The sequence below is a fragment of the Rhodamnia argentea genome, chromosome 7, assembly GCF_020921035.1.
Source record: "Rhodamnia argentea isolate NSW1041297 chromosome 7, ASM2092103v1, whole genome shotgun sequence".
Taxonomy (NCBI): domain Eukaryota; kingdom Viridiplantae; phylum Streptophyta; class Magnoliopsida; order Myrtales; family Myrtaceae; genus Rhodamnia; species Rhodamnia argentea.
Window position 1 is genome coordinate 25707002 of NC_063156.1, and position 16398 is coordinate 25723399.

The window sequence follows — 16398 nt, forward strand, 5'->3', positions numbered from 1 at the left end:
ACAACTTTCACACCTAAAAAATTCAATCTAGATGAGTCAATTGAGTTTACGAACCAAAGCTATCTGTCTTTCAATGCTAGGGTTTTGAACATTGAACACTCCGGCTGGCTCCGGGCTTCCATCTCTAGTACAACAATGAATCGTGAATCCAAGACAGTAAGCATGGTCCAGGTGGCCCATTCCAATGATCAAGTTGAACTGAACCCAGCCAACAAAAGAACAGGCCAGTTCAAGGCCAATTGCCAAAAGGAGCTCGAATCTTTATGCTCTTTTCTATCTTCTCGGTTTGCATCCTTTAACCTAATGCATCAATGAATGGACAATAATAGAAATTTACCCAGCAAGTTAATGACATAAATTAGCAGCTCACCTTAGAAGGAACACAGAGAGGCAAGCCCGCTGTTGCCAAGAAAGCCTCATGTCCCTCGACCTGAGAAAACTTCTTCTTCAGTGGGACAATATGCTTTTGTGTCTACAGACGTCCTGCAAGTTGTTCAAGCAGAGGTAAGGGAGTTGGAGACATCCATGGCCAACATTCCGAAGTATCTGGTCAAACTGGAAAGGACCATCATCAGCATGGGCTACTACAACCCCCTAAACACCCTTCCTGAACCTACTCAATCTCCACCCTCTCAGAAACGCAAGCACACCAGCCCCTAATGATCTTACCTGATGTTTTGCGCTTTCATTGCCTGTTTTTGATGCCTTGTGGATATTGTCTCTTGAATGGTGTTTAGGATTTTTTTTTTTACCCCGATGTTGCACCACCTGTCTAAATGAATGAATTGATGTTATTCATATCCTATGTTGCTTTATCTACTGTTTTCTACTTTTGTTGATGACAAAAAGGGAGAGAGTATTTCTTTGTGAATGGTTATGTGGACAGGATGTGCAATTCTAAAGGAGACACAAAAACAGGGGGAGCCTGTGAAATATGAGGAGCTATAAGACAAAAACCCAACGGCATGAGGACAAAAATTTCCTCTCAAGAAGCTCATCTTAAACTATTTCCTCTCAAGATGCTTTTCTTAAACGGCTTATTTTTTTTAACATCTTGAAACTGCGACTACTTAAGCTTGATCAACACTTTTCAAAATCAAAAGATCAGCTTAGTCGATCCTTCTCCAGATTCAATTCCAAATCTTTTTCGAAGAAATCATTTTATATGCAACCGTGCCTTATAAACGAAATATCAACTATGCAGATCTTTACTTTATTGCACTCTATAAACTCTATCTCACATTACATCTACGGGATAGTTTTGTCATCATAAAAAAGGGAGCGATTGTTGGACAAACATCTCATAAAACATTTTGATGATCTCCAAATTATCCTTTGGTATTTTATTTACCCTTGGTGTGCAGATGTTTATTGCCTATGGCTAAGGATCACGAGATGGCCATAAGGTAAAAAGCGTGTGAAGACTAAAGCACTTTCGGGAAAACATTCGTTGAGGACCTCAAAAGACCTGGTCACCGAATATTTGATATCGGGGGTTGAAGATTAGGTCAAACAAGGAGTATAAAGTTTATGCATGCCAATGTTTCGAAAAGATCAGGTGAAGTTGGCTGCATGTGATGGAAATGGCCAACGGGAAGAATTTTGTCTTCTCGGAACAGGTTCTCTGCTGTGTTAGAGAAAAGCTAAAACTGTCGGTGTGAAATAGCGAGTTAGCACCTATTTTAGAAAAGTCCTGTCTGACAAGGGAAAGCGGTTCCAATGCAATGATAAGCTATTCCATCAAACTTCAACGACTCTTTTGCTTCTCCAGAGATATTCCAACGGCTAGTTTGCTGAGGCTTATAAAAGGAGGAGATCATGAAGGCCAAAAGTAAGAAGGAGAATTCGAATTGATTGAATATCCATTGTTGCTCTAGAATTTGTTCTAGTTGGAAAGCAAGTGTAAAAGATCTTGTGACCTGTTGTTGCCTAGTAATCGTGCAAAATCAAATGTACATCTACGAGCGGTGAGGCTGTATCGAGATAGTGTGATCTATTGTGTAAAAGATCAGCTCACATACTATTTGCAACTTGTGAGGCAGTTTACTAGTGTATTCTAGCTCGTGTTGTGGCTGTTAGTTGTGTGGAGTAGACGTAGGCTTGGTATATAAGCCGAACCACTATATATATGATGTGCCAATCTTTTCTATCTCATATCTCTGCTTGCACACACCCAGATCTTGTTTGGCAATACATTTGCTTGCCCGATCTTTTTCATACCACCTTTGGTTTTTTGCAAAATCTGAAAAAGTTTGAAACAACCTATTTATCCCCCCTCTAGGTTGCATTATTAGTCTTCACACATATGACACTTGAGCTAATTCAATCAAAAACCTTTCACTTGGGCCAGTTTAGTCCTCAACTTTTTGACAATTTGGCAATGTATATATTTGGTCAATTTTTACTGAAAATCGCTGAATTTGACAATTTTTTAAATAAATTTTCTACTTTTATTTCTTTTTTCCTTTTTTTTTAATAGGACTAGGGCCGGTGACCTCTACCGGCAACTGCCAAGGCAGCAAACCAGCAGAGGAAAATTAGAGGAAAAGAAAAAAAAGGAAAAAAGAAGAGAAAAAAGTTCAAGAAAAAATACAAATAACGGTCCACTTTAGCGCTGTCTGAGCATACGTGCATTCCTTTGACAATGATAAAAGTTCCCTTGAAATTAAATCGCCTGGAGAAATTCATTTAAACATATGAGAAAGATTTTAAGTGCAGATCCAGATTTGGTGTGCAGGAGTTATATTGAGATAATTACGAGATGATTAATTTAAGAACTTCAAATTGCACGATTTCGGCCATTAGATAGGCTCACATCAGGATCTTGAAATAAGAGTTTGATGACGAAATCCTTGTGTGAATGTTATGGAGCATGGAGATAAATCAAATGGGAAACATCAGACGGATCATCAAGAAAAAATTATAAACATATGACACTTGAGCTAATTCAGTAAAAAAAACCTTTCAATTGGGCTAGTTTAGTCCTCAACTTTTTGACAATTTGGCAATGTATACATTTAGCCAATTTTTGCTGAAAATCGCTGAAGTTAACAATTTTTTAAATAAATTTTCTGATTTTATTTCTTTTTTCCTATTATTTATAAATGGTGCTAGGGCCAGTGAATTCTACGGGCAACTGCCAAGGCAGCAAACCGTTAGAAAAAAATAAGAGGAAAAAAAAAAGGGAAAAAATATGTGCATTCTTCTGACAATGGTAAAAGATCTCTCGAAACTTAATCGTCCGGGGAAATTCATTTAAGACATAAGAGAAAGATTTTTAAGTGCGGATCTAGATTCGGTATGCGGGAGTTATATTGAGATAATTACTAGATGATTACCTTAAGAACTTCGAATTGCGCGGTTTCGGCCATTAGATAGGCTTATGTCGCGACCTTGAAATAAAAGTTTGATGTCGACATCCTTGTGTGAATCTACTTTATAATATCGAGCATAGAGAGATAAATCAAATGGGAAACATCACATGGGATCATTACAAAAAAAAAAGTCATCAACATATTACACTTAATTCAATAAAAAAAAAAAAAAAACCTTTCAATTTGGCCAGTTTAGTTCTCAAGTTTTTGACAATTTGGCAATGTAGTCATCACAGTCAATTTTAACTGGAGATTGCTGAAGTTGCCAAGGGAGTAGACCTGCAGAGGGAAATAAGAAAAAACGATAAAAATGGGGAAAAAAGAAAAGCAGGAGAAAAAGAAAAATGAATAGGAAAAAATTCAGAAAAAAAATAAAAATAACTGTCCACTTTAGTACTAATCGTGCTATGTAGGGACGACCGCCATACACATCGGTGATTTTCGATCGGAATTGATCGTAAGGACCGTAGAGGTGTGGTTCATACTCCCCATCGATAAGAAGGGATGTGAGTCTTTTATTGAAAAAATTCAAGAAAAAGATATAAATAACTGTCCACTTAGTTTGACAACAAAAAAAAAAAACTATCAACTTTAGGAAGACATGTTTGTAATTGAGTGATGTAACGAGAGATACGGGAGGCTAATTATAGTAAAATTCTCTGCAGAATATAGCCTTAATTTATGGGTGAATTAGGATAAAACATTGTGTCGATTTCTCTTTCTCGTAATGCGCTTAATTTCATTATGATTGTGCACCAAATCCTAACAAGGACTACATCAGCAAAATGTAAAAAAATTTAGGACTAAATTGATCAAATTAAAAAATTTAATACTTTTTTAGCAATTTCTCCGAAAGCATACCATCAAATCTATGTGGCCTCTAACGTAATTGTAACAACACAAAAAAGAATTATGAAGAGAGGACGGACGTATATCTATGAAATCCCGAAAAGCCATTTTTAGGATTTACTGTCCCTCCCAAATATTACCAAATTAACCCTGTAACCAGTATTAAAAGCAACTTTATAGAAAATCCCACGTCCAATGCCCACTCCGCATGTATTCGAACTGCCCCGCTATGCCGTCCTCGTCGCTCCGCTTCACCATTTCCCGAATTCTCCCCTTTTCCTTCAACTGTTGTTCATCTCTCACCTTCTTAACAGTCCATCTTCTCATCTTTAGTATTTTGTAATTGTCTTGTCGGGGCGAAGAATTTATGGCCCTTTGGATTATTATTTGCTGACCGAGGACTCCGGTATCTAATGGACACACTTGAAGGTGGATCGGGAATTTTGGATTGGTAGAAATCGAGTACTCTTGAGGTGCAAGATCGAGCTCCAGCGGACAGTTCCACTCTATCACTTGAAAAGTCCGGGATGGCGGACCTACAAATGTGTTCGTCGAAGAACAAGCCAGTTCATGGCCAATTATTTTTAGGAGCTAAAATCTGTGAACATTCTTTTTTTGTTTTTTTGTATTGACCTTCTTTTCCATAATAGATGTACCTGCGCATAAATAAAAAAAGGAAACCAGAAATAGCCCATGCAGAGAAACGCGCGTGGAAGAAAGAAATAGAGGTGACGGTTATTGGTTCGTAACCCGCCTCTGCAAGTTTGCTTCTCTGAACTTCTGCAAAAGAATTATCGCGAAGCCTCAATCAGCCTCCATTTTTGTTTCAGGCTTTCTTCTCTCTTCTATTTTACTCTTCTGTTTTCGTCTGCTTCTCTCTCCTCCTCACTCAGCACATCGCCATTTTCGTTCACAAGCTTTCTTCACTCCTCCTCCGTCTTTGTTGGCCACGACCCCCAAAAAAAAAATAATAATAATGGCCTCGCAATCCCTTGTTGTAGTTTCCACGCCTTCTTCCGCTCGACGGCCCAGTTTCTGCCGGCGTTTGTGTATCTTCTCTCTCTTCTTCTTCTTTTCTTCTTCTTTGATTTTTCTCCTTGTTCACGATCGCCTCCTTGTTTCAACCTGTTTCATTTAGGTACATCAGGCAGTGGGAAGGGTACTCGACGTGTGAATTTCGTTCAGCACTTTGGCGTCACCCATCTCAATGCCGGCGATCTTCTCCAAGCGGAAATCCAATCTGGTTGCGGAATTGGGTTAATAAGCCACTGTCCTTGATCTTCTATTGCTTCTTTTTCTCTCATCAGTTTGATCTATTGCTTCACGAGGTCTGTACAGTATCTTTAGTTATGCTTTTCGCAATAAATTCTTTTGATTATCTGTTGTTTACGTAACCATCATTAAATGACTCTTGATTAATGATTGTCTTGAGCCGAGCATCACCCCATAAATGGTACGACATGAAATCGAACTCTGTTCGACGCGGATCAACCAATTATCAGCAGATGCACATCAATATGAATGGATGCATGTGATTAGATCTATTTCTTTGAGGTTCTTGTAAAGGCCGGACGAGCACCTGAAATTTCTCTTCCAATTGGCAGAACTATGATCCAGAATATGATTAAGGAGGGAAAGATTGCGCCTGCAAAAGTGTCAATCAAGCTCCTGCCAAAAGCCACGCAAGAAAGTAGAAATGACAAGTTCCTTCTGAATGAGGAAAGTCGTTCGGCATTTGAAGCTGTTGTAAGTTTGACCGCACCTGTTCTTATCTAAAAAAAATAATCGCTACTCAGATCTCAGTATTACTATAGTATCATCCCGCACAGTTCAAATGTGAGCCTACTGAGTGTTGATCTTCCTTCCTAAAAGATTGACTAGCAAAACATCTGCAGACTAAGATTGAGACAGAATTCGCTTTGTTTTTCGCTTGTCCTGTGGAAGAGATGGAAAGGCGCTTCTTGAGTCGGAGTCAGGTCTGGCAATTACTTCTCCGTCACTTTTCCCTAGAAGAAGATTCATATTCTTGCTTTTGCCATCTTTCCAGCTCATCCAATCAATTTAGATGTCTGATGCCTTTCCGCTATTTCTTACTGGCTTGAAGGGAAGAGAAGATGACAACGTAGAAGCAATAAGGAAAAGGTTTGAGGCATTCTTGGGGTCTAGCCTCTCAGTTATTGAGCATTGCAATTCCTGGGGAAATGTCAGAAAGGTGAGGAAATTTCTCAATGTGTTGAAACTTTCTGTAGGTGTGTATGGTATGTTCTGGTTGCATCGTTTCATGCACTTGCTTATTTCTTTTAGCATTCAATAAGATTGATGCTAGAAAGCCTATTGAAGAGGCGTTTGAGGCAGTAAAAACAGTTTTCACCTCAGAACCTGAGAAGCTATTGCGCCACACTCGTACTTTTCTTAGAGGCTTCATTTGCTGTGAAAGTCAATGAAAGGAACGATACAGTGGGGAGCTGAATCATCTTCACATGTTTGTTAAATGCTGTCCCTTTAATGCCTTATACGGAACCAGTACTTGTTATACTGTCTCATGAGATTATTTGGCACGATGATAGCTTGGAACAACTTTGTATGTAAACTTTTGTCTAGTTACGAGAGGCTTCTATTTCCACAGCCATCCCGACTGTTGGGCAGCCTCTCAACACCGTTACCATCCCTTGCTGCGGTTCAGTCTATGTCTAAATCGGTACCTGTACCACCTCCCTCGAGCGGCGACGGTGGTAGGGGAATCTTTCTTTCGCGGTTCTTTTCCTTTTTCCCGTATTTTTTTCTCTTATGAACTTCCCTTTCTCTCCTCTGCTGTTTTATTTTTAAATTCACCTGTTTTCTCGTGTTATATCCTGTCTTTGCACCAGGGAGAGTAGTTGCTCTAGTGATAGGCGCTGGCGGAAGGGAGCATGCACTCTGCTTCGCCTTGCAACGATCCCCATCGTGCAAGGCTGTCTTCTGTGCGCCTGGAAATGCCGGCATTTCCAGCTCTGGAAATGCCGTTTGCCTTCCTGGGCTGGACATTTCTGACAGTTCAGCTGTCATATCTGTCTGCCGCGAGCTGGGAATCGACCTCGTGGTAGTTGGGCCGGAGGCTCCTCTTGTCTCTGGGATTGTGGACGATCTTGCTCGAGCAGGCATTCTTACCTTTGGCCCCTCATCCAAAGCCGCTGCTTTAGAGGGCTCTAAAACCTTCTTCAAGAGCATCTGCGACAAGTACAACATCCCCACGGCCAAGGTTGTCCTGGAATCTTAAGTACTTTTAGCTTGATAGCGTAGTGATCTTCACGTAGACATACAAATGGTCTCCCGTTAGGTGTTACATCCAAGTCATGTCCTCGCAAATGATAGTTGTCTGGGCTTTGCGATTATTGCACTCGCTAGTTTTTCTCATGGATAAGACTTGAGTTTTTAACCAGTTCCTTCTCTTTTTATTGCTGGTGCAGTATAAAACTTTCACCGACCCATCTGAAGCAAAGCAATACATCAAGAAGGAAGGGGCTCCAATTGTTGTAAAGACGCATGGGTTGGCTGCTGGGAAGGGTGCCATTGTTGTCATGATGTTGGAGGAGGCATATGATGCTGTTGACTCAATGCTTGTGAAGGGGGCTTTTGGCTCTGGGTGTGGCAAGCTCATCGTTGAGGAGTTCCTAGAAGGCGATGAAGTCTCTTTCTATGCACTGGTAGACGGAGAGACAGCCATTCCCCTGGCATCTGTGCAAGATCATAAACGAGTTGGAGATGGTGATACAGGACTGAATACTGGTGGAATGGGTGCATACTCTCCAGCACCAGTATTAACTCCAGAATTGCAGTCATTCGTGATGAAGTCTATTATTCTCCCTACTGTCAAAGGGATGGCAGCTGAAGGCTGCAAGTTTGTTGGTGTTCTAGGTGCAGGTCTCATAATAGAGAAGAAGTCTGGGTTTGCTAAACTGATTGAGTATGATGTGCGCTTTGGAGATCCGGAGTGTCAGGTATGTAGTTGAATCTGTAAGTAGTTAGTGTCCAGAATCTTTTATAATATATTATTATGGCTGATGTTGACTATTTTGGGTTTCAGTTCCTCCTAACGTATATATTTTGAAGAAATATTCAATGCTAATCTTCTGGGCAGCTCCATCTAAAGTCGTATCTTTCTTTTCACTCGTTCCTAGATTTAGTGGTGATAATGTTGCAGGCCATCATTTTTTTTTTATCTTAATAAACCTTGTTCCTATTTTCGCATCGCCTTGGACTGTTTGGGCTCATGTTTATGTAGTCTGCATATTCTGTCGACAACTTTACATGGAGAGGGAAGAAGTGCATTCAATGGTCTAAATAAATGGATCTCCCTTCCATTTTGCTTTTTATTTTTGGCATGGATTCTGTTAATCACGAAGATTCCCTTGCATTTGCAGGTGTTCATGCTTCGTCTAAAATCAGATTTGGCACGAGTATTGTTGGCAGCTTGTAGGGGTGAGTTGAGTGGAGTGACTCTCGACTGGTCACCTGAAACTGCTATGGTAGTGGTAATGGCAAGTAGGGGCTATCCAGGAAACTACCAAGCAGGAAGTGTGATTCAGAATCTGGAAGCAGCAGAAATGGTTGCTCCATCTGTTAAGATATTCCACGGTGGAACAGCTTTTGACTCAGATGGGAATTTCATTGCGGCAAGTGGTCGTGTTCTTGGGGTCACTGCTAAGGGAAGGAATTTGGAAGAAGCACGCGAAAGAGCTTACAACGCAGTTGAAGCCATTGACTGGCGAGGAGGATTCTATCGCCACGACATTGGGTGGAGAGCACTTACAAAGACGGAAGTAGAGAAAGAAGGTTAAGGCGGTGACAACAAGGTTAGGATTTACCTGGGTGGAGACAGTTTATCTCAGGGGACATTTTTTGGATGAATATATCATTGGCTAGTTGTCGGGACAAACATGTTTTACACCTCGTGAGATCCTTTTGCATTTCTCTCTAAGAGCTACTGAATGACTGGAAAAACAATGTTCCGCTTTTTCTTCTTTGAGGAATAGTTACGGTTGTGGGATTTTTGTTTATGTTTGGCTAGTTAAGTAACGCCCTTGGCTGTGTTTACGGGGGTTCGCGTTGCACTTGCATCTTCGGTTGCAGTTGACGAATGAGAAATTTATTTTGTGCTGCACTGACGTGAGAGCACCACCGCTTTTAAGTCAACGACTATAGCAGAGGGTGCAGGCGTGTTACACGTTAAATTTGACCTTCTTAACGTTCGTCCACGCCTATCAAACAGGTGAGTCGGATAACAAATAATTCAATCTAAATAAATCAATTTGGCCCGTTAATGATTAATTTATTATAGTGTAAATTTAGGGCCCGCATGGCAACGATTATGATTCGAAAAAGTAATTCTGATCAGAACTGATTTTTTTTAATTTTGTTTTTTACATGAATTTTAGAGGATTAGAACGCGTTTTGTAACTACACAAAATTTCTATTCATAGAGTAACAATGCGTTTGGTAACTTCACAGAATTTATGTTCTTAAAAACAATTTCTCTTCTCTTTTTTTTTTATTTAAGTGAAATAATTACGTCTTGTCACTATAAAAACAACCTATATAGCATCACTAATAAAATGAATACATATCATACATAATCTATAATTAGTCTATTTATTTTGTAGAGCATAAAGACATATGCAAAATTCATAAGAAAGAACGTAAACTCAATAGGCAATTTGCACTTTAATTTTTGCCACGAATTTGCACTTAAACACATATATATTTAACCAAACCCATATGTGATCCGACATGTATTACATAAACACGTCTTTATTTAACCAAATCGTGCCATATTTGTTTCTTATGATTTGTTACGATTGCAATACAAATCTAGAGAAATTTTTTTAATTTTTTTTCAAAATTTATTTTTTTTCAAAATTTATTTGTTGTTTTTTTTCTAAAATATATGTTGTATTTTTAAAATGTATTTTTTATTTTCCTTTTTCTACAACGATTGGCAGCGATCGGCGGCACAAAATTGGGGCCTTCTCACTTTATTTGTCTTGTTTCTAAAAAGTAATTTTGGAACAAAAATGACATTTCCTTTTATTCTTATTTCTGCTCTAAAAGTGTTCCCAGGAATAGAATCAAAAAATTTTAAGATCAAAATCATGTATGTTACCAAACGGATTTCTCATCCTTTTTGTTTTAGGGAACACAATTAGAATATCAGAATTGTTGCCATACGGGCCTTTAGTGGCCCATACCCGACTCAACTCATACCCGACCCCACTCATATTGCTTAAACACTTTCATACTTAATTTAATATAAGAAAACTTGTTTATCATAAATTTCTAAAAAAAAAATTATAGTGCTAAACACTATGGACAATTTGTTATTACTCTAAAAATAATTGTAAATTCTTATTTCCTTTTTTCTTTTTCTTTTTCTAAGTCTTGCAAGGGTCACTGGTTGGCCCTCACTGACCACAAGCGAGGACTGCAAAGCCCTTGGTGGCAGTGGGCAAGGGTCCCGGGTCTCACCGGCCCTCAAATTATAAAAAGAAAAAATCAGAAAATTTTAAAATGACATGTTTATGATTCACTTAAGCTTGTTAGGTAACTTGTTTAAGACTCATTAAGTTGTTAGGTAACCAGGTTCATTTATGATCCATTTAAGCTTGTTTGTAAAATTTAAGGCAACTCATTTATGACCTGCATCATTATATATTTGTTCATATATAGGTTATAGACCCATTATGTCACCTCCACTTATATAGTGTACGTTAAATTTATTGAGAATCGGTGAATAAAATCGAGCAAACTTAGAGCTTCAACCATCGTGAAGATCTGTAGAGGGGCAACATTGAGCCTATGAGAATGGCAGTGATGAAGAAATAATTTCTTCTTAGCACTTTTTTGTCTCGTTGACACCTAAATTTTAATTTTAATTTATCATTTCATAAAAATGAGAATTAGTAATGGTTCTCACAAAAATAATTTTATCATGCATAGCACATTTATTTTCTGTCAGTCAAAAGCATGTTATGGCATTTAGGGTCGGATGTCGAGTCAATTGAGCTTAATTTGATAGGCGGTTGGACCGGACTAATTTGAAAATTTCGAATGAGGCCCGGAGGGGATGCCGAATTTTTCATCATAATTTTGGACTTAAAACAACCCGTTTGAGCCCTTAAAATTGCAAAAAGGGCTAAATTAATTATCCATTTGATTAGTTAAGGTCCAATTGGGTCCGGAATGACAAAATGAGCCCACAAAAGCCTAGGATTTTGGTCCAACTTGTGGGAGTCCTCATTTGGACGAAAATTCTAGCTCTTTTTAATAAATAAGATTCCTCAAAAGTCAGAATTTTCAATCCGACGATCGATATCTAATAAGAGCTTCTGAATCGAACGGTCGTCGGTAAACCCTACGCTTGCGTGCGACCCTTTGTTCTATAAGTACACAATTATGCCTAGGGTTAATGGGGGGGCAATCTTATTCAGAAAATTTGAGGGAATTCAGGTGAAAAAGGGGAGAGCAAGAGAGTGGCTGTTTGGTGTTTTGACGGTGGAGGAAAAGGACAAAAGCAGTCCAAGCTTCGCTCGTTTGTGCGTTCGCATCTCCTACCGTGCCCGAAGTCGACCACCGCCGCTGCAGAACCTTCGCGCCTCTGTTCAGCTCTACAATTTAGTTGTTCAGTGCTTGTTCGAAGACCAAATCGACCGCTGTTCGTGCTGATTTTCACCACTGTCGGGGTAGTTTATCTAGCTGCTGTTTTGTGTCTTTTTCTCTGCTGTTTGGGCGCTGTTCGGGGACCGATTTGTCACTGCTTTGTTGCTGGAGTTTGCTGCTATTCTGGGCTTATTTGGCTGCTGTTTTGATACTGAAATTTCTGCTATTTCGGCGCTCAAATACTCACTGTTTTGCTGCTGACATATACCCGAAACAGCTCTGTTTTGGGCGATTACCTACCTTTTCGGTACAGAATTTTTGCTACAAGTTGCGGGATTAGTTCGCTGCTGTGGAGAGTTCAATTTGTTGCCGTTTGTGACCAAAAACAGCACTGTTTTTGGACAATTTCACTAACTATTCAGTGCAGATTTTGCCTCGTTGTCCGTGATCAATTTCACTGCTGTTTATGCATGGTTTCTTCACTGTTTTGTGCTGATTTTTAGGTGGATTCATTGTCAAAATTACTGCTGCAAATTGAGCTTGGACAATGCAAATACACCACCTTTGATCCGTGCACAAATCCCCTTAGCCCATCGGTTCAGTTTTCAAGCTTGAATCACGAGATTGGTTTGAAGTTCGAATTCGGAAAGTTATTCACGAATTAGGTAACAATCGTAATCTGAATATATTTTAGATATATTGTTGCCTATTTCGAATTATTCTTATCTAATCATATCTTGAGGATGTTATGCATATCCGAAACATTATACTTGATTCCGTGAGCATATTTTTGAATATTTGATTTGAATCTAAGATAATCAAAATCCCGATCATATCTTTGTGTATATCTTTTGAAATATTCAAGATTATTTTATGGTCTAAATTGAAATCTTCTAAAATTTTGATCATATCTTTTAAAATTTGGATAGTTATCTGAAAATTCTTTTCAAATCTCAAGAGATAATTTTCCAATTTTAAAAGATATGAATATCCTTTGCGGATAGGGCCATATGCCCTTGAAAATTCCGAAATCCCCTAAGGATTTTCGAAAATTCAATAAATATTTGCACATCTTTAAACAAAACTGCCTATAATGTATGCTCCCTGGTGCCTAGTCCCGTCGGAATATTAAATTGCAAGCCTTAACCATGATCTTATGGGATGGGACTGCAATTTAGTATAAGATTTCGTATTCTGCCCTTTGGCGATAGGGGATGATGACATCTTATACCATTATTCGCATATTAGCTCGAATCCTCGAGAATATAGCGGATAAAATCTCGCTCTAGCCCGGATCTTCGGGAATGAGAAGATTTATCAGAAAATTCGGAAATTAAGGTATATTATGGGCATTTTTGTTTAACTTTGTTCAAATTCAAGCTTAAAAGAAATTTGAAAAAACAAAAAAATAATGAAAGGGAAAATGAAAAAGAAAAACATTCAATTCGCATCGTCAATCAAGAAAAGGCATTTTCATGAAATCTGGTACCGAAAGGGTGTTAATTAAAAATTAACATAATCAAGTCCCCGAACCCTAAATCTCTGGTTAGCAGAAAATAAAGTATTCTCCCGTATTTTATTTAGGTATCTAATCTACCTACCAAAAAAGATTAGTGGCGGCTCCTACAAAAAAAAAAAAATCAAACCTAAGTTGCGAATTGGTAGGGCTTGGGAGAGTCCGTATTAGGTTAGTTAATTCATCTAATTAACCTAATAATCCATTAACCTAAATTAATTTTTAGGTCGCGACAGCTTGGCGACTCCGCTGGGGATTAAAATTTTAATTCTTTTTGAAAATTAAAAGGTGAACTGAACTTCTCATGAATTTTTGAAAATTAACATTAATTTTCGGATTTTTTTTAAGTCACCCGTAATTTTCAAAAAATTAAAATTTTTGTGGACTTAAGCCGTTAATTTTCATGATCTATGCCTTGATTGATTAAACGTGAATTTTCTCTTGATTCTTGAATTCACGGATTGTGTTTATTCTTAACTTCCCTTAGGTGTTAAATGTTTTTACAGGTTATGTAAATGTTATTTTCTAACCTTTGTTTTGCAGGGTCATTAGTTTAATTATTTTGCAAATTCCATAATTGAGTGGATTAAACTTGTTATGCATGATTCATGACATTGCATTGGACCTAAAATGCTAGATGAACCTAGGATGGTGTCCGGGTAAGAATTTGCCCGGCCTCGGGATGGAGGAATGGACGACCTTACCTTCGACCCCGATTATGTTAAGATTCCCCGTTCAGGCCTGAATCTGCGGGCACGAGGGGTTTTTCTTAACATTCCCTAAGCTTAAAAGGGCGAAAACACGACTTACATCTTTAAGTCGGGCTCGCTTTTGAAAGCTGTAAAAATCTGGCTAATAAAGCATGCATATGTCATTCCGCTTGTCTCTGAAATCATGATCGCACATGTATTTTCTCCCTTCATTTCATGAGTCGGTCCATGGCAAATTAGGTTTGTCTTTGTGGTCTCGTCGAGTCCCGTCTTTTTACTTGTATCTTTACATTGCTAAGTCTCTTGTTTAGGATTTTTTTTTTCGGATTTTATGGTGGTCATACTTTGATTACACTTTTAGATTAACAAAACAGCTCTGTTTTCATTCTGACCTTGCAGTCTTGTACGAATTTTTACAACCCTTTTACGTTGGATTCAATTTCCTCACTTCAAATGAAAAATGTTCATAAGATCTTGAACCATCATATCGAAAAATTTCGTGGTAATTCAGTCTGTTTTCTATTTATTATGGAATTAATGGCCGGGGTCAAGCAGGCTGGGATCTCGCACTTCTCAGACTACAGATTCATTTTGCGATTTACTACTAGTAAATGTGCTGTATTGCTAAATTTCCAAACATGAAAGTTGTAGGTTGATGTTTCAAATGATAGCCTACAAAATTTCAGATTTGAATTCACATTTTTAGGGGGTCCTTCGTTCATTTAACAGAAGGCGGACGAGACAGTTTTCCGGATGTGATTTTTTGAGAAAATGCACTAAACTGAGCTAATCCGTTCATTTTCAGCTAAACCACCAAACATGAAAGTTGTTCCTCATCCTCTCAACTATGAGCTTGTAATTTTTCACACCATTTTGACCCTCCGGTGATGTTTGACGAATTGTTTTCCGAAATCCGACGAAGCAGGAATTTCCTGGTCAGTGTCACGAATCAAGTTTGAGTGGTATTCATGAGTCTAGTCTAGCCATGGATCGACTCAACGTTTCTCACATGCTATACTCACCATATGATCATCTCTTCCAGGTAATTTACTACGGATACCCCACGTGCACCAATTGTTACTCGATCCAGAGCAAGAAAGATGGCTGATGATGCTGAAATCGCAGCTCGTGTCGAAGCGCAAGTAAAAATGCAGATCAAAGAAGAGATGAAGGATATGAAAGACCAGATGGCTATGTTGACTCGGATGATGACTAATTTCATGATGACTCAGAGACAAACCCCAGTGGCATCCATGATTCAACCCCCAGCAATTGTCGATCCTCAAGCGAGCGCACAAAGTGATGGAGCATTGAATGGCATGCCACCTCTTGAAGATGTTTTACTTGGAGCTCAAGGTGACAATCCACCTCTTGCAAATGTTCCTCCATCCGGCGTTCAAGGTGTTACTCAGCCTCCCGGAAATGTCATTTTACCCGCGCCTCAAATCACCACACCAGCTGTACCCAGTGTTACAACCGGCATGTTAAATGATGAGAGTGCCAAACTTTTGGCAAAATTCGATCAACGATTGCGTGAAATAGAAGGGACGCATCATGTTTCCCCAATCGACCTGTCTATGTATGCCAAGGTTCAAGTCCCAGATAAATTCAAGTTGCCGGAATTTGAAAAGTATGACGGCACGTCTAACCCGGTAGAACATGTCCAAATGTACCAGGCCCGGATGACTAAGTATGTCACCAATGATCTTCTTATGGTCCAAACTTTCCAGGCAAGTCCGAAAGGGCCAGCCATGAGATGGTACACTAACCATCATATCAACCGCATTGAGACTTGGGAAAAAACGGCTGCAGCGTTCATCAAACATTTCGGATTTAACCTAGACGTCACCATCTCTAGGGAAGATCCGGAACAAGCTGAGATGAAGAAAGGAGAGACCGTCAAACAAGACGCGACTAGGTGTAGGAATTTGGCAGCCCAGCTTATGCCGGAGCCGCCGGAACGAGAATTGATGAAGTTATTTGTGTCTACGCTTCCACAAAACATGCGCTCTCATATACTAGGTGCATCCGCTTCGGTCGTTTAGCCGCTTGATCTCGATGGCTGAAGAAGTAGAGAGCGGATTAAAGAAAGGTTGGTATGGCGATTTCGGTTCTTCGGGGAAGCGATTCTTCGGAAAAAAAGACAAGGAAGCGGCCGCGGAGGTGAATGTGGCCTATGCCCAAAAGGTTCCCGTTCAAGCCCCTAAAGCAACAATGGCAACCCAACAAACAGTTAACTATGGCCATCGGAATCAACGTCAGCAATTCCGCCCCAAGCGTCAATTTACACCTCTTCCGGGAACTCCTTCGCAGGTCT

General features: G+C 39.3%; 2 protein-coding genes across 3 annotated transcripts; both read left to right on the plus strand.

Moving 5' to 3' along the window:
* The first annotated feature begins 4947 nt into the window (after positions 1-4947).
* On the plus strand, positions 4948-9220 carry LOC115728808 (phosphoribosylamine--glycine ligase, chloroplastic-like). 2 transcript variants are annotated; one of them, XM_048282390.1, is made up of 9 exons: positions 4948-5272; positions 5362-5551; positions 5828-5969; positions 6119-6199; positions 6328-6435; positions 6850-6955; positions 7091-7461; positions 7670-8200; positions 8624-9220. In XM_048282390.1, exons 3-9 carry the CDS (start codon positions 5832-5834, stop codon positions 9038-9040), a joined length of 1752 nt encoding a protein of 583 aa, XP_048138347.1. In that variant the 5' UTR covers positions 4948-5272; positions 5362-5551; positions 5828-5831; the 3' UTR covers positions 9041-9220. The 2 variants fall into 2 exon arrangements, with proteins under 2 accessions (XP_048138347.1, XP_030515068.2); XM_030659208.2 differs by having other exon boundaries at positions 5362-5969.
* Positions 9221-15181: 5961 nt separating this feature from the next.
* LOC115733073 lies at positions 15182-16126 on the plus strand. Its single transcript, XM_030663741.2, has one exon. It carries the CDS (start codon positions 15182-15184, stop codon positions 16124-16126), a length of 945 nt encoding a protein of 314 aa, XP_030519601.2.
* The last annotated feature ends 272 nt before the right edge of the window (positions 16127-16398 follow it).

Bases quoted from the DNA above. Each gene is read 5' to 3' on its own strand.
- LOC115728808 (XM_030659208.2), top strand. From the start codon at position 5,832: ATGATCCAGAATATGATTAAGGAGGGAAAGATTGCGCCTGCAAAAGTG. The intron at 5,970-6,118 runs GTAAGTTTGACC...AAACATCTGCAG, and splicing joins GTTCGGCATTTGAAGCTGTT to ACTAAGATTGAGACAGAATT. The intron at 6,956-7,090 runs GTAGGGGAATCT...TCTTTGCACCAG, and splicing joins TCCCTCGAGCGGCGACGGTG to GGAGAGTAGTTGCTCTAGTG.
- LOC115733073 (XM_030663741.2), top strand. From the start codon at position 15,182: ATGGCTGATGATGCTGAAATCGCAGCTCGTGTCGAAGCGCAAGTAAAA.